The 14,565-nt window shown below is 39.0% G+C and overlaps 1 protein-coding gene across 3 annotated transcripts; it reads left to right on the top strand.

Moving 5' to 3' along the window:
* The first annotated feature begins 907 nt into the window (after nt 1-907).
* Nucleotides 908-10,838, top strand: mylk4a (myosin light chain kinase family, member 4a). Of its 3 annotated transcripts, none has more exons than XM_006786417.2 (15): nt 908-1,702; nt 3,984-4,121; nt 4,351-4,447; nt 4,755-5,187; nt 5,540-5,862; nt 6,621-6,726; nt 7,233-7,326; nt 7,591-7,700; nt 7,896-8,037; nt 8,147-8,217; nt 8,326-8,454; nt 8,529-8,681; nt 8,786-8,864; nt 9,048-9,102; nt 9,436-10,838. In XM_006786417.2, exons 1-14 carry the CDS (start codon nt 1,172-1,174, stop codon nt 9,099-9,101), a joined length of 2,460 nt encoding a protein of 819 aa, XP_006786480.2. In that variant the 5' UTR covers nt 908-1,171; the 3' UTR covers nt 9,102; nt 9,436-10,838. The 3 variants fall into 3 exon arrangements, with proteins under 3 accessions (XP_006786480.2, XP_035761982.2, XP_006786481.2); XM_035906089.2 differs by having other exon boundaries at nt 5,543-5,862; XM_006786418.2 differs by lacking the exon at nt 3,984-4,121.
* Nucleotides 10,839-14,565: the final 3,727 nt, after the last annotated feature.

Raw genomic sequence — 14,565 nt, forward strand, 5'->3', positions numbered from 1 at the left:
AGAATGAACTCAGAAAGGCAAAAAACAAAACGAAACAAAAACCCGACTGACAGCAAGGCTGCATTTGTGTTTATATGTTTTTTCTGATTTGTTGGTAGAATACATCATGCCTATTTTGATATATAGTGAAGCTGGATTGCGGTCATATTACAGCAGCTCAGTTAAAATGGATCCTTTGCTGTCTTAAGGATGGTTATCGGTGGATGTTTCCGTCAGTAAGTAAGCATCATATAACTCGCCCATGTTACCCAGCTCTTATTTCAGGTCAGGGATAAACATTTTAATCTATCTCCACCCAACCAGGAAACACTCACCTCTTCAGGTTGCCCCTGACACTGAGTGCGAGTTTTAGGCATTCAAAAGATAAGGAGGGAATCTGCATTGCAACATGGTTCTCATTCACAACAGTACACGCACAGTCACATGCATCAGTGCCAAATATCTTACAGCCCAGTCCTTCCCTTGATGTCACAAACATTTCAATACAACAAATAAACACTTGAACTGAACATTTTCCCTTTTGAAATTATCTCAAACGTACTCTTGCGTTGTCTAAAAAGCCACACATGGACTTCACATTCAGCTCTCTCTATTTTTTAGTGCAGTTGATTCAAAAATGTGAACCACATGTATCCGTCTCTTGGAACAAGTTAATACCTCCGTCAGTTAAATAGGATAAATTGTGCAAATTAATGAGCATTGTCCTAAGAAGCAGAAATGTGTACAGTGAACGTTTTGACAGCCAGCAGGCGAGTGACGGTGGTCGGCTTAACACTTAAAGACTCTCAAACGTCTCATGTGTCCCAAGCATTGCCAAGCTCCCACCCCAATCACTTAAACCCTGCTGACGTAGGCTGGCCGTTTACATTTAGGGACACCTGCTCACTCCATTCTAGATACCAATTCTAGAAGAGAGGAGCAGCCGCTCAGGGATAAGGTTTGGGAGGAACAGAAGTCTGACTCAGTAATAACTGAGATAAACACAAATTGAGCTTTATAGTTTATTTGATCTGTCACCTGGCAGTTTTTGATGTAGAATATTTTTTCTGAATTTTATTTCATTTTTTGTAGAGCTGGCTAAGATTTTTGCAGAAGTATTTTTGAGGGCATTCTTGGTCCTATTCTTGTCCCAAGTTGGTGTCTTAACGTGAATTTTACATCACTGGAAACCATGAGTTCCCTGGTAATAAATGCAGTGGGTGATGGCAAGAACGCAGGCTTTGACATCATCCAAAATCGCATAGAGACACTGAGCAGCAAGATGGACAAGCTCATCAATATTCAGGAAAAAGTTCTCAGCCGACTAGATGGCATGTCTCACGACATTGATGACATTGAGAAGGATATGGAGAATTTGAAGGTCGACAAGGAGGAGATCCATCTCCCGCCCAGGGTAATGAATCAGACCCAAGTCATGGGACGAGAGGTGGGGCAGATTTGCCAGGAGATGAGCTCCATCATGTCGGTGGTGAACCAGCGGTCCGAGCAGCAGGCTCAGAAGCTGGAAGGAATGGAAAAATTGGTCCTCAGCATGCAACAGATGATCAGCTTCATCGGGGAGACGGTGAAACATTCGAAGATAATGGAGCTGATGCTCAAAGGCCCGACGGCTCAAAAGGGCTCGAGGTCAAAAGACAGTAAAGGGAAGCAAGCTATAAAGAGGAAATCATCTTCAGATACAGTATCCAAAAAGCCTGACAAGGTGAGACAAGCTGAAGTAAGACACTGCACATATAGGCTGAAGTGTGCACCTGCTCTATACTGCAAAAGGACTGTAAGATGTTTGGTCATGAATGAGGTTTTGGAGAAAAAGGGGACAACCTTTATTACTGATCCAATTTAGATTCACAAGAATTTGTTTTGATGCATTTAAAGGTGGCCCAGGCTTCATAGCCCATGCATCACCATGAGCATCAAGTCTTGTATAATCCATGCTGACTTTGATTTTTAAGATCTCACTGGGATCTTGTTGTTCTTGGCAGGACATATGAAAATGATCATAGCAGCGAATGTGACTTGGCTTGTGTGTGAAATTCCACATATAATAGACTGGTGTAGTGTCTGAGTTTTGACGTGTATAAACTTGCCAACTGCTGATTAAAGGTAAAGTAAGCAAGAAGACTAGTTTTATAGTGTTGGGTAAGCTACTGGACAGTATGTCACTTATTCCATATATAAACTCCCAGTTTAACTCACACGTGTCGATGTTGGATCTCCGAGTGTAACTTGAGGGTCTCCTTCGCGTGAAGCCTGTGGGGGACCTCCAGCAGGGCACGAGAGGGCCAGTGCAAGGTCTGCGGTGAAATACGAGTGGCCTGGTTTAGAAATGCTGTCTTTGGATGCGGGCTACAGTGTTTGTGGTCCAAATGGTCTTGCATCCCTTCAGATTACCAGGTGTTAACAAACTGTAGAGTTTTCTTTCCTTTTCTGTTTCGCAGTCCATTTCTTTCATTTCCATTTCATTTCTGCGGCTCTCTTGTGCAGACCTATTAGTGTTACTATCCAAGTCATATCTTTGCCATTATCGCTTTGTTGATGAACAGTCATTGTCTGAAGTCTGTGTCATTGTGATTCTTTGCAATCTTCTAAACTTCTTGCAGCACATAAAATGTAAAACTTAGGCGAGAGTTCTTGTTACAATGCTGCCAGGGTATTTTTGAATTACAGCTTCCAGTAATTGTCTTTATTTTAAACTGCAGATAGTGTTTCAGAAGTCTGCTACAAGTTCATGGAAGTAATACAGTCCCATTGAGGCAATGCCTGCTTCCACTGTACTTCTCGCAAGTCTACCAAGATTCAAAATGTTGAACTTAATGAAGAAAAAAATAATCAAATATGCATTTTTCTATGACTTTTTTAAAGGAAAAACAATTCACCAACTGAAAACTTAGGATCCACTCACATCCAGTTAAACCTCACTAAAGGTCACTGAGTGCTGCTTGACATCTTACACCACACTCCTATCAGTTCGCCACACAGCTTGTATCTCTCTTGATGTATGACGTACAAGCAAATTGCGAACTCACTTAAGTGGCTCTGACGTAACATGATAACGATATCACATACTTGGAAAAAATACCTACGTAACAGTGCACATTGTGCAGTGGTGCACTCTTAGGTTTTATATGCCCAGACTTGGTTACGTTAAAATCAGACTCAACGATATCAAGCCCATTAAAAGTTTGTGTCACATTTTATGGCTTAATTATACCCTGATGATTAATGACCAAATACCAATGTGATGTTTTCACCGTGACTCACGTTTCAGGGAATTTCTGTTGTCGTCAGACCACTTGCCAGGTGGCTGCTCCGTCTTCCTCCACCTCCACAGGTGTGACATACTTGAAAGTAATTCGGGCTACTGCGGCATCTGCATTCACTTCCGCACCCTCCAATCACCGCGGTCACTGGGGAGACGCTGCACTTGAAATAGCTCCCCTGCTGTTTATGTCCCAACAGCATACAGAAAACAAATGTGAGACACCTGATGTTCAAGACAGGTTTTTTTCCATGCTAAGCTGATCGGAGAGTGTTTAGTGAGTTTCCTTAGCTGAGAAATTTGAACTACAGCCTGCAGTCGCTTGCAATATTTTCCATTCAGGGTCGACATTGCATTCCATCGCTGAGTGTGACCAGTGATAAGCTATAAATTCACTGCCCTGCTCCTGTCTATCCAAGTCTGCCACAAATAATCAAAGGCATGCAATTCTACCAGTGCAATAAAGACGTGCACTAACTGTGCTAATTTGTGTGCGGAGAACAGAGAAAATGCTTCGTATTTTATCCTTCATTCGCCTGTCATCAAATTACTCAACGTTTTATTAACTTCTTGTTGCGTTTTACATGTGACACTAAATCCAACATGTCTTTGATTTTTGATTCATCCTGTGCATTAACGTGTGAATCTAACTTACCAAAATGCCACCAATTCTGTGTGCATTCATGTAACCCTTCTAAGCATTGTCTTCTTGTCTTTTTACTAGAAAACTACCTCTAATAAAGGGAAAAAAGGGAAACAAGAGATAACGCCTGCATGTGAGCCCAGTACACTGCAGTCTTCTCCCAAGATAAAGCTTCACGGACCAAAGCATTTCCTCGCCTCTCGCAAATGTGGAAACTTTGTACGTTTATGTGCTTAGAGAACATGTGAAATATTTGCATCGCCACTCCAGAGATACGAAAAAAAAAGAAGACCATTTGTATTTTATTTTCGCTCTGGGACAAGAAATAGTACCAGGGCGACACAACTGATTTGTTTATTTTCTAATAAAGCTTTGATCATGCATTCATTTCATATTAATGTACTCGTCTGGGTCTCTGGTTTGACAGTTTCTGTTTTGCATTTCACAGTTGAAAGACCATAAAGGCAAAGATGGGACAGATACACCCCGTTTGTGCCCTAAGGGTCTGAAAGCACAAAAGAAGATGAAGCCTCCAGATACAGCAGGTGCTGAGATCAACACACTGTTACTTCTACAAACTCCAGTGTCTCTTTGCAAGTCAAAATAATCTGAGACACAGCAGCAGCAAAATGTAAATAAATACTCTAAAATACCTTCTATGAGTGGAACATGTGGCTGTATTACAGTGTTATTACATGTAGCTGTTGCTTGCTAGCGTTTAATTGGGATAGAAACTACGTTTAAAGATCGGAGTGGAATTTTTCAGAGTGAAAATGTTAATTCTTCTTAAAGCGATGAATATTAACCAGATCCTGAGAGACTAAATCTAACTTCTCTTTGGTATTCTTGTAGAACATATCTCACTGAAGAAGCAGATTTTGCTCCTTGAGGAGGTTCAGAAACTCAACAGGGAGAACGCTGAGAAATCAGGTCAGCAGATCACCCTTGGTTTTCGGGATCTAGAAGCTGGAGTGCCCCCTAAAGATCAAGAACCCGATGCCTCTGCCAGCAGCTTGGTGGACTACCTGCAAGAAGACTCCCAAGTGGATATTTCTGAGAAAAATGAGGATGTTGAGGCAGTTACTGAGGAGGAAAGTGGAGAGAAGGTGCCCGAGGATGTTACAGAGAAGGAGCTCAAGCCTAGTGTGGAGAATCTAGGGAAGCAAAAAGAAGAAGAAAAGCTTGGAGTCCAAGAGGACAAAGAGGAAAAAGGTGTTTCTGCAGCTGAAGAAGTCTCAGGTCTTTCTACCTCCCCTGACAATAAGAAGGAAGCAACTCCAATCAGGTAGTCCATTATTGCATTTAAGGACAAAAACAATCTGTAATAATTTATTATTATTACAATTATAATACTAAACATTTTAGTGTCTGTTAAAAATGTTGTGAATTTGTTGAACAAAACAGGATATTTCATTAACGTCCTGTATGGTGTCACATTGCGACTGTATATTATATATTTAAGATCTAAAACATTTCATTAATTCAATAACAATTCATAACAGTGTTAGATATGTTATTACATTATTTTTGTTTGTTTGTGTTTTTTCTATTTTTATGGTCAAATATATGCACAAAAACATAAAAAAATATTTTAATATAAATGCAAAAAACATACTAATCCATCGACTTTCATTCAGTAGAGATGACCACAAAGATGCAGCACCATCTCCTGAGGCTGAACAGGACACCCTATCAGAGGTCAGCAGCACCAAGTCCTTTGTCACCCAGGAACACTTTATTGTAGAGGAACACCCAAAGAGCCAGCTGCTGGAAAAGAAGGTGGAAGAGGAGGAAGAAAACAAAAATAAGGATGAGAAGAAGGCTGAGTCAGAGGGTTGGGCTGTCTTCAAGGCAGATGGAATTGAACTCCAGCTGAACCTGAAACAACAGGTGGAGAAGGAGAGAGAAAAAGATGATGCGGAAAAGGAGGATGACGATGGTCCTGAGCAGTACTTTATCGGTGAGAGCACCAGTAAAATATTATATACTTATCTTTGTAGGATTATACATTTTTTAAACTGAAAATGTGTTTGCTTTTTCAAGGTAGCAACAAATTCTGTATGTATCATTTATAGTACACTGTATAGTAGAAGTCTTTGTAATGGCTTGACTGGAACCGCTCAAATATCTGTAAAGAGTCTTTATACAGCTTTATATATCAGTACATACATTTAAATGCTTTCCCACTCTTTTTATTGGGACTCTGAGCATAGTTAGTCGCAGACTTCATTCAATTTGGTTCAGTTTATTTATATAGTGCCAAATCACACAGTCACCTCAAGTTGCTTTACACTGTAAGGTAAACACTGTACAATAACAGAGATAAAACCCCAGTTATCAAAAGAACTTCTGAGCAAGCACTTGGCGACAGTGGGAAGGACAAACTCCCATTTAACAGGAAGAAACCTCAGGTACAGCCAGACCATCTGGTATGACTGGTTGGTGGTGAGGGGAGGGAGGATAAAAAAAGAAAAATAATTACAAATGAAGTATTACAATATGAAGTGAAATGGTAACCTGTTATATTAAAGCGGCAACTCTGTAGCTGTTGATTATCATAGCTCTTTAGTACACAATGTGCTAACTTGATTATGACAGCTATCTACACTCTCCAAAGGCTCACTGTAGCTAATTATCAGTGAAGCTTGTATGTTCTCACATTCCTCAACTTATTAAAACAGATTACATCTTTTTTCTTGTGCCCCCATCCAACTTTAGACACCACTCCACCTCCAGTGGCTCCTTTTAATCACCGCATTGTGTCAGCCAAGCCCAACCTGATTACAAACTTCTATACCATCAGCTGGCAGGAGATCCTGGGCGGGTGAGTGCTGTACTTCTCCTCAAATCTCCATGAAATGCAAAATAAGTAAAAGATATCGACAAGTTGATCTATCACAGATCAAAGTCAGTAAGAACAGGTTTTAATTACCCGTAAAATGTAACCGCGTAAAGTCCCCCCAACCCCCGCCTTCCTTTCTGATGTTTCATAACTTCAGAGTCACGGCAGTTATTTTTACTTTAGAACCGACTGGCATGTGAAACTGTATCCCTGGTGCCAGCTGGTAGCTAATCACAAAGTGTTAATCCAAGTCTTCAAAGTGGAGACACAGCTTGGCTCACATTTAATGAAATAACAGATTAAGCACAAGACTCTCCAGAAACATCCCCGTATGAAGATCAGTTTTTGATTCGTCGTGGGAAAATACATCTATCACAGCACCGTTTTTCCCAACTGCTGGATCGTCTGACTTGATGTGATAATGGAACTGAGACGTTTCTCTCCAGCTACAGAAATGTGACTTTTGTCTTTGCTTTCTCTCCTCAAAGGGGTCGTTTCGGCCAGGTGCACAAATGTGTGGAGAATTCATCCGGTCTCACTTTGGCAGCGAAAGTCATCAAAGCCAGGAGTCAGAAAGAAAGGGTATGACACCTCTCATATACTGTCATGACTACAAAGTACAGTGACAGCTACATCACATGATATAAAAAGCAGAGTCCCGGTTTCAAATTTTAAACACTCGCTAGTACAAAACAAGATCACTCTTGGAACAGAGATAGAGGGAAATACTTGTCACCGAGGTGACAAGTATTTGACCTAGAAGAGAAGAAGCATTGTCTGTCCTAGCAGAGAACAGCTGACACCTCTCATCGCATCCGTGTGTCTGTGTTTCTGTCTCTTTGGTAGGAGGTTGTGAAGAATGAGATCCAAGTCATGAATAATCTCGACCATGCAAACCTGATCAAGCTGTATGCGGCCTATGAGTCAAGAAATGACATCATCCTTGTACTTGAATAGTATGTTCCTTTATTAAAAAAACATGTTTATTTATTTCAGAAGGGATTTTGGTTTACTTATAGATTATTATTTACCTTTTTTCTAATTTGATTTCATATGCAACTTACTTTGCTTACATATTTTATCTACCTGCCATTTTTTTTTCTTTTTTAAATTTCTTTTAATGCTTTTCATGTGCTCGTCTTTGCCTTCAGTGTTGCCGGAGGCGAGCTGTTTGACAGGATTATTGATGAAAACCACACTTTGATGGAGTTGGATGCTGTGCTGTTTATCAGGCAGATCTGCGATGGCCTACAGCACATGCACAAAATGTCCATCCTGCATCTCGACTTGAAGGTAACAAAGTCACACGTGTTTGCAGTGATTACTTTGTAGATATATTGCATAACAGGATTATGCCATTCAAAAAGTCAAATGGTAATACTTTGTTGTTGCTGAATTTCAGCCAGAAAACATCCTGTGTGTGAGCAGAATCACAAATAAGGTCAAGATCATTGACTTTGGTCTTGCCAGGATGTAAGTACTGGTATTTACTTCTGTTTTATTCCCACTTGGATGAACTGCTGTGGTCATACAACATGCAACATGTCATTTTTGTGAATTTCAATCATATTTCAAACTTAGATATAAACCAAGGGAGAAACTCCGAGTGAATTTTGGGACTCCAGAGTTTCTCGCTCCTGAAGTCATCAACTATGACTTTGTGTCATTCAACACAGACATGTGGAGCCTTGGTGTAATTACATATATGCTGTAAGTAAACACACAGAAGCATGCACGCACATCCACAAACTTTTGCTGATCATCCGTTCCCTTTTCCCTGCTAGTCTGAGCGGTCTGTGTCCCTTCCTCGGCGATGATGACAATGAGACTCTGAATAACATCTTGGCCTGTCAGTGGAACTTTGAGGAACAAGAGTTTGTAGATACATCAGAAGAAGCCAAAGACTTCATCTCCAGACTCCTGATTGTAAATAAAAGGTATTTGGATTTTGTACACATACACTGACCTCTGATCTTACGAAAGCTAATAATACATGAACTGTGTAAAAAAAAAATAAATTTGATTTTGTGTTTCCCATTAGTTGGAGGATGGGGGCATGTGAGGCTTTGAGGCATCCTTGGCTTGCCGACCCTGCCCTTCATCATCGTCTTCACACAAAGGTAAAGCATGCGTTTGTGAGGGTAAAGGCTTTTTATGCTGGAAAAGTACTTAAATTTGTAAAATATGTGAACCTAGTAAAGAAAATTATTTGAATGCATCTTATTGTGCTTTACATTTGTTGTGGATGTTTATTCCTGTCTTACCGTTGTATTGGTGATTATTGTTTTTTGTCTGTTTCACAGAAAACTATGTGCAGATCACGGAGATCATCATGTGTGCCCAATACTGAAAGCTGAGGTGGGTCTGAAAGTATTGCTCTATATTTAAATCTGTTCCCTTCTTATATGCACACACCTCCTTATACTCACCCTGGGCAGGATGCCAGTGTATCAGGGCAAACACAGAGAAACACACCCGCACATGCACGCCCAATTTAGAATCATGAGTTAACTGAACTGACGTGTTTTTTTGGACTGTGGGACGACAGCTTAAAAATTCAGTGTCAGAGTTATGCTTTCAAATCATCCACAAGAGGGAAGCATGTCTCAAATTTTGTTTGGAGTAGCAGAATGGATGCTGTGATACAGATGTGGTTCTCTCACAGTAAACCATTGCAATGTTTCTTTCCAGGGTGCTACACTGAGGTGACGCTCCACCTGTGGCCACTTGGACCAACCCTTCTGTCCCTGTAAATTACCTAAATTTTAGTCAGTGTACTCATGACACTGACTGAAAATCTGTCTACACTGCAAACCTCTTCCTGACATGTGATCCACTGTGTTGTGTTATTGTAAGCAACACCCTGATGAAATATATAAAGGAAAATAGCTCAGTTTAGGTATAACAGTTCTGTGTGTTAAATACTGGTGATGATGTCACAAAAAACAGGGTAAATTAAATAAAAAAAAAAACAGACCATCACATAACACTAAAAAATCCAGTAGAATTACTATGTGACGTGTGATTACTGTGCTATCTTTGTGAAGCTAATACTGTTCAGTTATTGTTGAAACTGTGACAGGGGAAGTATACATGTTCAACTGGTAGTTTGCAATATTCTTTTATTTGGCATTTCAAAATGGTGCTGAAGTCATAATCTGATGTAGCTTTAATAGAAACATATTAATACTTATTATTATTATTACAAATTACTATTACACATATTGTATGATAGTGTTTGCTTGTGGAAGCCACAAAAAATCGCATTTTCTTCTCTTTTATTTCACTATAAAATTCTCACTTGGACTCATCCTTATTTATCTCTAACCAAAAACACTGTACCGCCTTTCCTTGCTGATTTTATTTGTCTTCTTGAGAACAACAACTTTATGCATTTAGAAATATACCTCAGCTGCTACTGCTTGAAGGCTACAGCAACAGTTGTAATATAAATGTAATTATCTGCGCTGCCCTCTTGGTTATAAACACGGTCAGCTGTAAATAGGTGCTAATAATTCAAATTAGAATCTGTTGGATGTGCATTGTGCATATTGGAGAGAATGGAATTTGTGTGTTTGGCTTAACAAGCTGTAGTATGTGCGCTTTATGACCTAATATCACACAATGCTGCTGGGGTTCCACTGGACAGACTAGTCGGCAACACATGTCACCTTAAAATAAACACCTTGACAACACAGTTTATGTCTTATTAGCAAAGTATATACTTTTTTTTTTTTGCATGTCTTTGCAGCTAAAGTTTGAACTTGGTACGTAGTTATAATTTACATTAGTTTTTTTTAACTGTACCTTGTGCTTCAGAGCCTGTCTTTCTGCATATTCATCGCACTAAAATCGCTAATAAAGAAAACAAGTGTTTATTTGAAATGCCTTCTGTGAAGGTTCACTAACTGAGAGTGACGCACCGTCTACCTGTTGCTGCCTCTCTAGTTAGAGCTATATTTTCATTTACCTTCGTGTTAAATGCCAGATTATTGTAGTTCTGGTAAAATAAGTTGTTCTCACTGATTGCTAACATATTTAGCATGTACTTTTGAAGTGTGCACACACTCATTAAACTGAAATTGTATCTTCAAGCGTTTGTTGTCCTTTCTTCTTTTGAATTTTAAGAATACTGCATGTTGTCAAAAACTAAATCCATTTAGTAAGATAATATTACAGAGAACTTTAATAGCTCTCTTTGTGTGTTTATAAACTTTGCAATATTCTATTTTTGGCAAAGTTATTTTTTTTTTAAACCTTGGCTCAGTTTATGTAATAAACATAATAATTGAAACACAGGAGCACACACTTTCACTCAGAATGAAAGTAGAGCAGATTCAAGGAGCAAAATCAGGAGAATCTGAAGGGGTCAGTTTGTGCAATACAGTCACTTGAGAAAATAAACTGAGCGTGTGGGGTGAGGATGCTGTTGCAGTAATGGGATTCAGGGTATCAGGGATTGTACAGACAACAAAAAACAGGCTAAGAGTCTGAAAAAAGGAGAATGACAGTGAGGAAAAGTAGAACTTTCCCACAAAGCAAGCATTATAAGCTCTTATTCTACAGAACCCAGGGGTTTAATCAGGGATAAGTAAAGACTTTATGGGAGAGTACAACGGGAAACATGTATTCAGTTGTAGAGAAATACCAGAAATGCAAACTGCCCCCAAAGCCTTAGGAACCCAGTATTTGAGAACAATTACAGTGTGAAATTGTTATGCTACAGAATCGTAAGAGTTGAGAAAATAAACTATTTTGATTTATATAGCAATTCTGCTTTGCGTAGCATGCATTAGACAGTGACGGGTTTTCTTCCATCTGTAAAACCTGGAATCTGCTGAAGCTTGAATTATTCTGGTTGAATTTCTTCTTAGGAAATGAACATGATGTGAAAAGTGCAGTTGAACATGGAAAATAACTAAAAATCATCTCATATCGAAACTGAATACAAAGAAAAAATGATAGCAATAATGAACTGTTCTGTAGTTGTAATGGAAGGTTTGGTGATTTTTAAGAAATGAGGCACAACCATAGGAAAAGAAGATTTTTTTATATTTGTTCAACTCTTGATATCTTGCTGGAAAATTCTATGATTTATCTTCAGTTTGTGAATCTTATTGTTCTTCATTAAGAACAGGTATTTCAGGATGTTCTTTAACTGCCCTTTCTGCACCACAGCCTGATCCTTTAGTTCACACGGTTCCAGTTTGGCTTTGTCCATAAAACCAGACTCTCAGAATTAACAGGCCTATGCAAATTTCTTGCATATTAAAATGGCTTTTTATTTGACAGGTTTCTTCATGAAAATCTGCTGGACTGAATATCTAATATATGTCAAAAACATGGTAAATACTGGCAGATAAACATTTTACAATATGGGACCCTATAATGTCCCATACCTCCATTTATACCAAAATCAGTCAATCAATAAATGCATTTATGCAAAACTACATATGCTTGTTAGCATACCCAAACATGTAATTTTCTTATCATGAATAAGTGCACTTCAAAAACAAACACTAAGAAAAACAAATAATTTTCAAGCTTTTTATTCCAATATATATTGGAAAAGCAAGTATATAAGGTAAGTATGTGGTAATAATATATATTAAGGATGGTAAATGTTCATCATTGTTCTTATTGTTGTTCTTGTTCTTAAAATAAAAGAATAAACTTTAAGACAAAAACTTGAATGTATGCACTCTGCAAAAGAGAACAATAAGAATCATAAATAAAACTTGTTAAAGAGAACCATTAAATCCACTTTTTATTCAATTAAATACTCTTAAATGTAAAGATTTGGTTGACTTTGAACTGCACAAATAATGTATAAAGCAGCATATTGTCGCACATGGAGTCTAACGAAGTAAGTTTATGAGCATTGTATGCTTTGTTTTCAGTGAACACATTTCTTTATGCAGTCTATTGGACTGCAATCCTAATGTCTGGAGTGACCAAGTGTCACTTCTGAACTTCATTAAATGGCTACTTGAAGCTGGCTTTAAAGGCAACCCCACAGACACTCAAGTTAAACAACCTGGGAGAAAAACAGTTTTTTTAAAAACTTAATAGGCATAAACCAAGAAGCACAAATGTCTCCTTTAAGCTGAATTAACTAATTTATTTTCAATTATAAAGAACATATATTCAGAACATAAATGAAAAAAGTTTGATTATATCATTAAACTCCCCTGAATCTGAAATGATAATTATTTAATAATTAAAGACAATAATTATAAAAAACTGTAACAGGCACTGCCTTACATAGGCCACCTTAGTGGGTTATTATAATAATCTTTCTTCCAACAACAGCTGTTTTCCTGTGGGCTACTGAACACGTGCAATTGACAGTATTGTATAAATATTACAGATGCTTGAACCGAACTAGAATATTGGCAACTGATTTATAACCAATTTTGAGGGGAAAAATCAAATTGAGAATTAAAAAAAAACTTTTACATAAAGCGTCCTAAAAATACATTTCAAATAGTTTCCTATCTGAGGCTGACAGTCTTGTTTAGTCTACTATTTGTTTACTTTCACACATCATTTCATCCCACTAAAAGTTTCATGTCAGGAACGGTTCAGAGAGAGTTCATACATTCCTCTATTGCAAACACAGGCAGAGAGAATCTGAGTCGCTAATAACCATTACTCTGAACATGCGAGTCATTTGGCAAAACAGGTGATACTGATTTGGGCCAAGGATTTTTCCCTACCTTTTCTCTTTTTTTTAATAGCTTTTCAGGAGCCTGAGGGCTGGAAGCCAAATGCAAGCTCTCGCTCTATCCCTGGTCCAAGGCCCAGGTTGGAATGGTGAGAAATTCAATTTAAGAGAAGAAAAAAGGCTCCAAGAACTGCCCCTCCACTACCCCACCTCACCCCTAAGTCCCCTCCATCCACATCTCCAGGGGCGATCTTGAGGAGCCAAACCAAAACCAGATGTACTTATTGGACCTAAAGATAACAAATAGCGCCTCAGTTCCTGTCAGTTAGAGACCACCAGAGCAAAAAATCTGAGAATTGAAAAAGCTTATTGACATGTCTAACTCTTTGTCTGGCAATATAAAATATTGTTAAGACTGACAAGTATTTTAATCCAGGATACATGAACAAGGAAATAAGACAGAAGGTGCTGTGGAGGCAGCTTTCTCTACTAGATCAGGTGCTTGTAAAAGTGAAGACAATAGCTGTACATGTAGTTTTGCTGTTGGTGTCTTTAAGAAGCGTGTTGCATTCAAGCACCTGGTGCCTTCTTGGCTTTGAGAAAGTGGACCCGAATTTCTAGGTTGCACACTCTCCAGTTTGTTAGTCAATACAACCCACACACAATCAATTAGACAGGGAGAGAGGGAGAGGTGACCCCAGCACTTCTCACAGTCTGCCATTAGATTGACTATGAAAGTGTCCTTTGTAACAGGAGTTTCCTGTATGTAATTAAAAAATATTGGGCTCTGTGCAACGGGGTGGAGAGGAAGCCTGGGGTTGAAGGAGGCTACACGAAGGCTAAGATTCTCTTTTCTCCACTATTCGTTTCATGTAGGAGCCGCTGGACCGGCTCTGACGTTTGTCCAAACAAGAGGTGCTCTCTCTCTCGCTCTCTCAAAGGAGGTCCGGAGAGAGGACCAGCTAGTTCTCAGGGCCCGAGGGCAGGTGGTTCTGATTTGTGCAGGGGAGGAACAGACCATGTTTATGTTCAGTTAATAGCAGTACACGTGTCGTCACGTCCAGCGGTGGGAACATGCTGGGTGAGTGATCTGTTTTTTACTCTGCTGAAGTCTGACACCAATAAGAACACAATGTCCAATTATTCCTTCACAG

Source organism: Neolamprologus brichardi, chromosome 18, assembly GCF_056152115.1.
Source record: "Neolamprologus brichardi isolate AB-2024 chromosome 18, ASM5615211v1, whole genome shotgun sequence".
NCBI classification, from domain to species: domain Eukaryota; kingdom Metazoa; phylum Chordata; class Actinopteri; order Cichliformes; family Cichlidae; genus Neolamprologus; species Neolamprologus brichardi.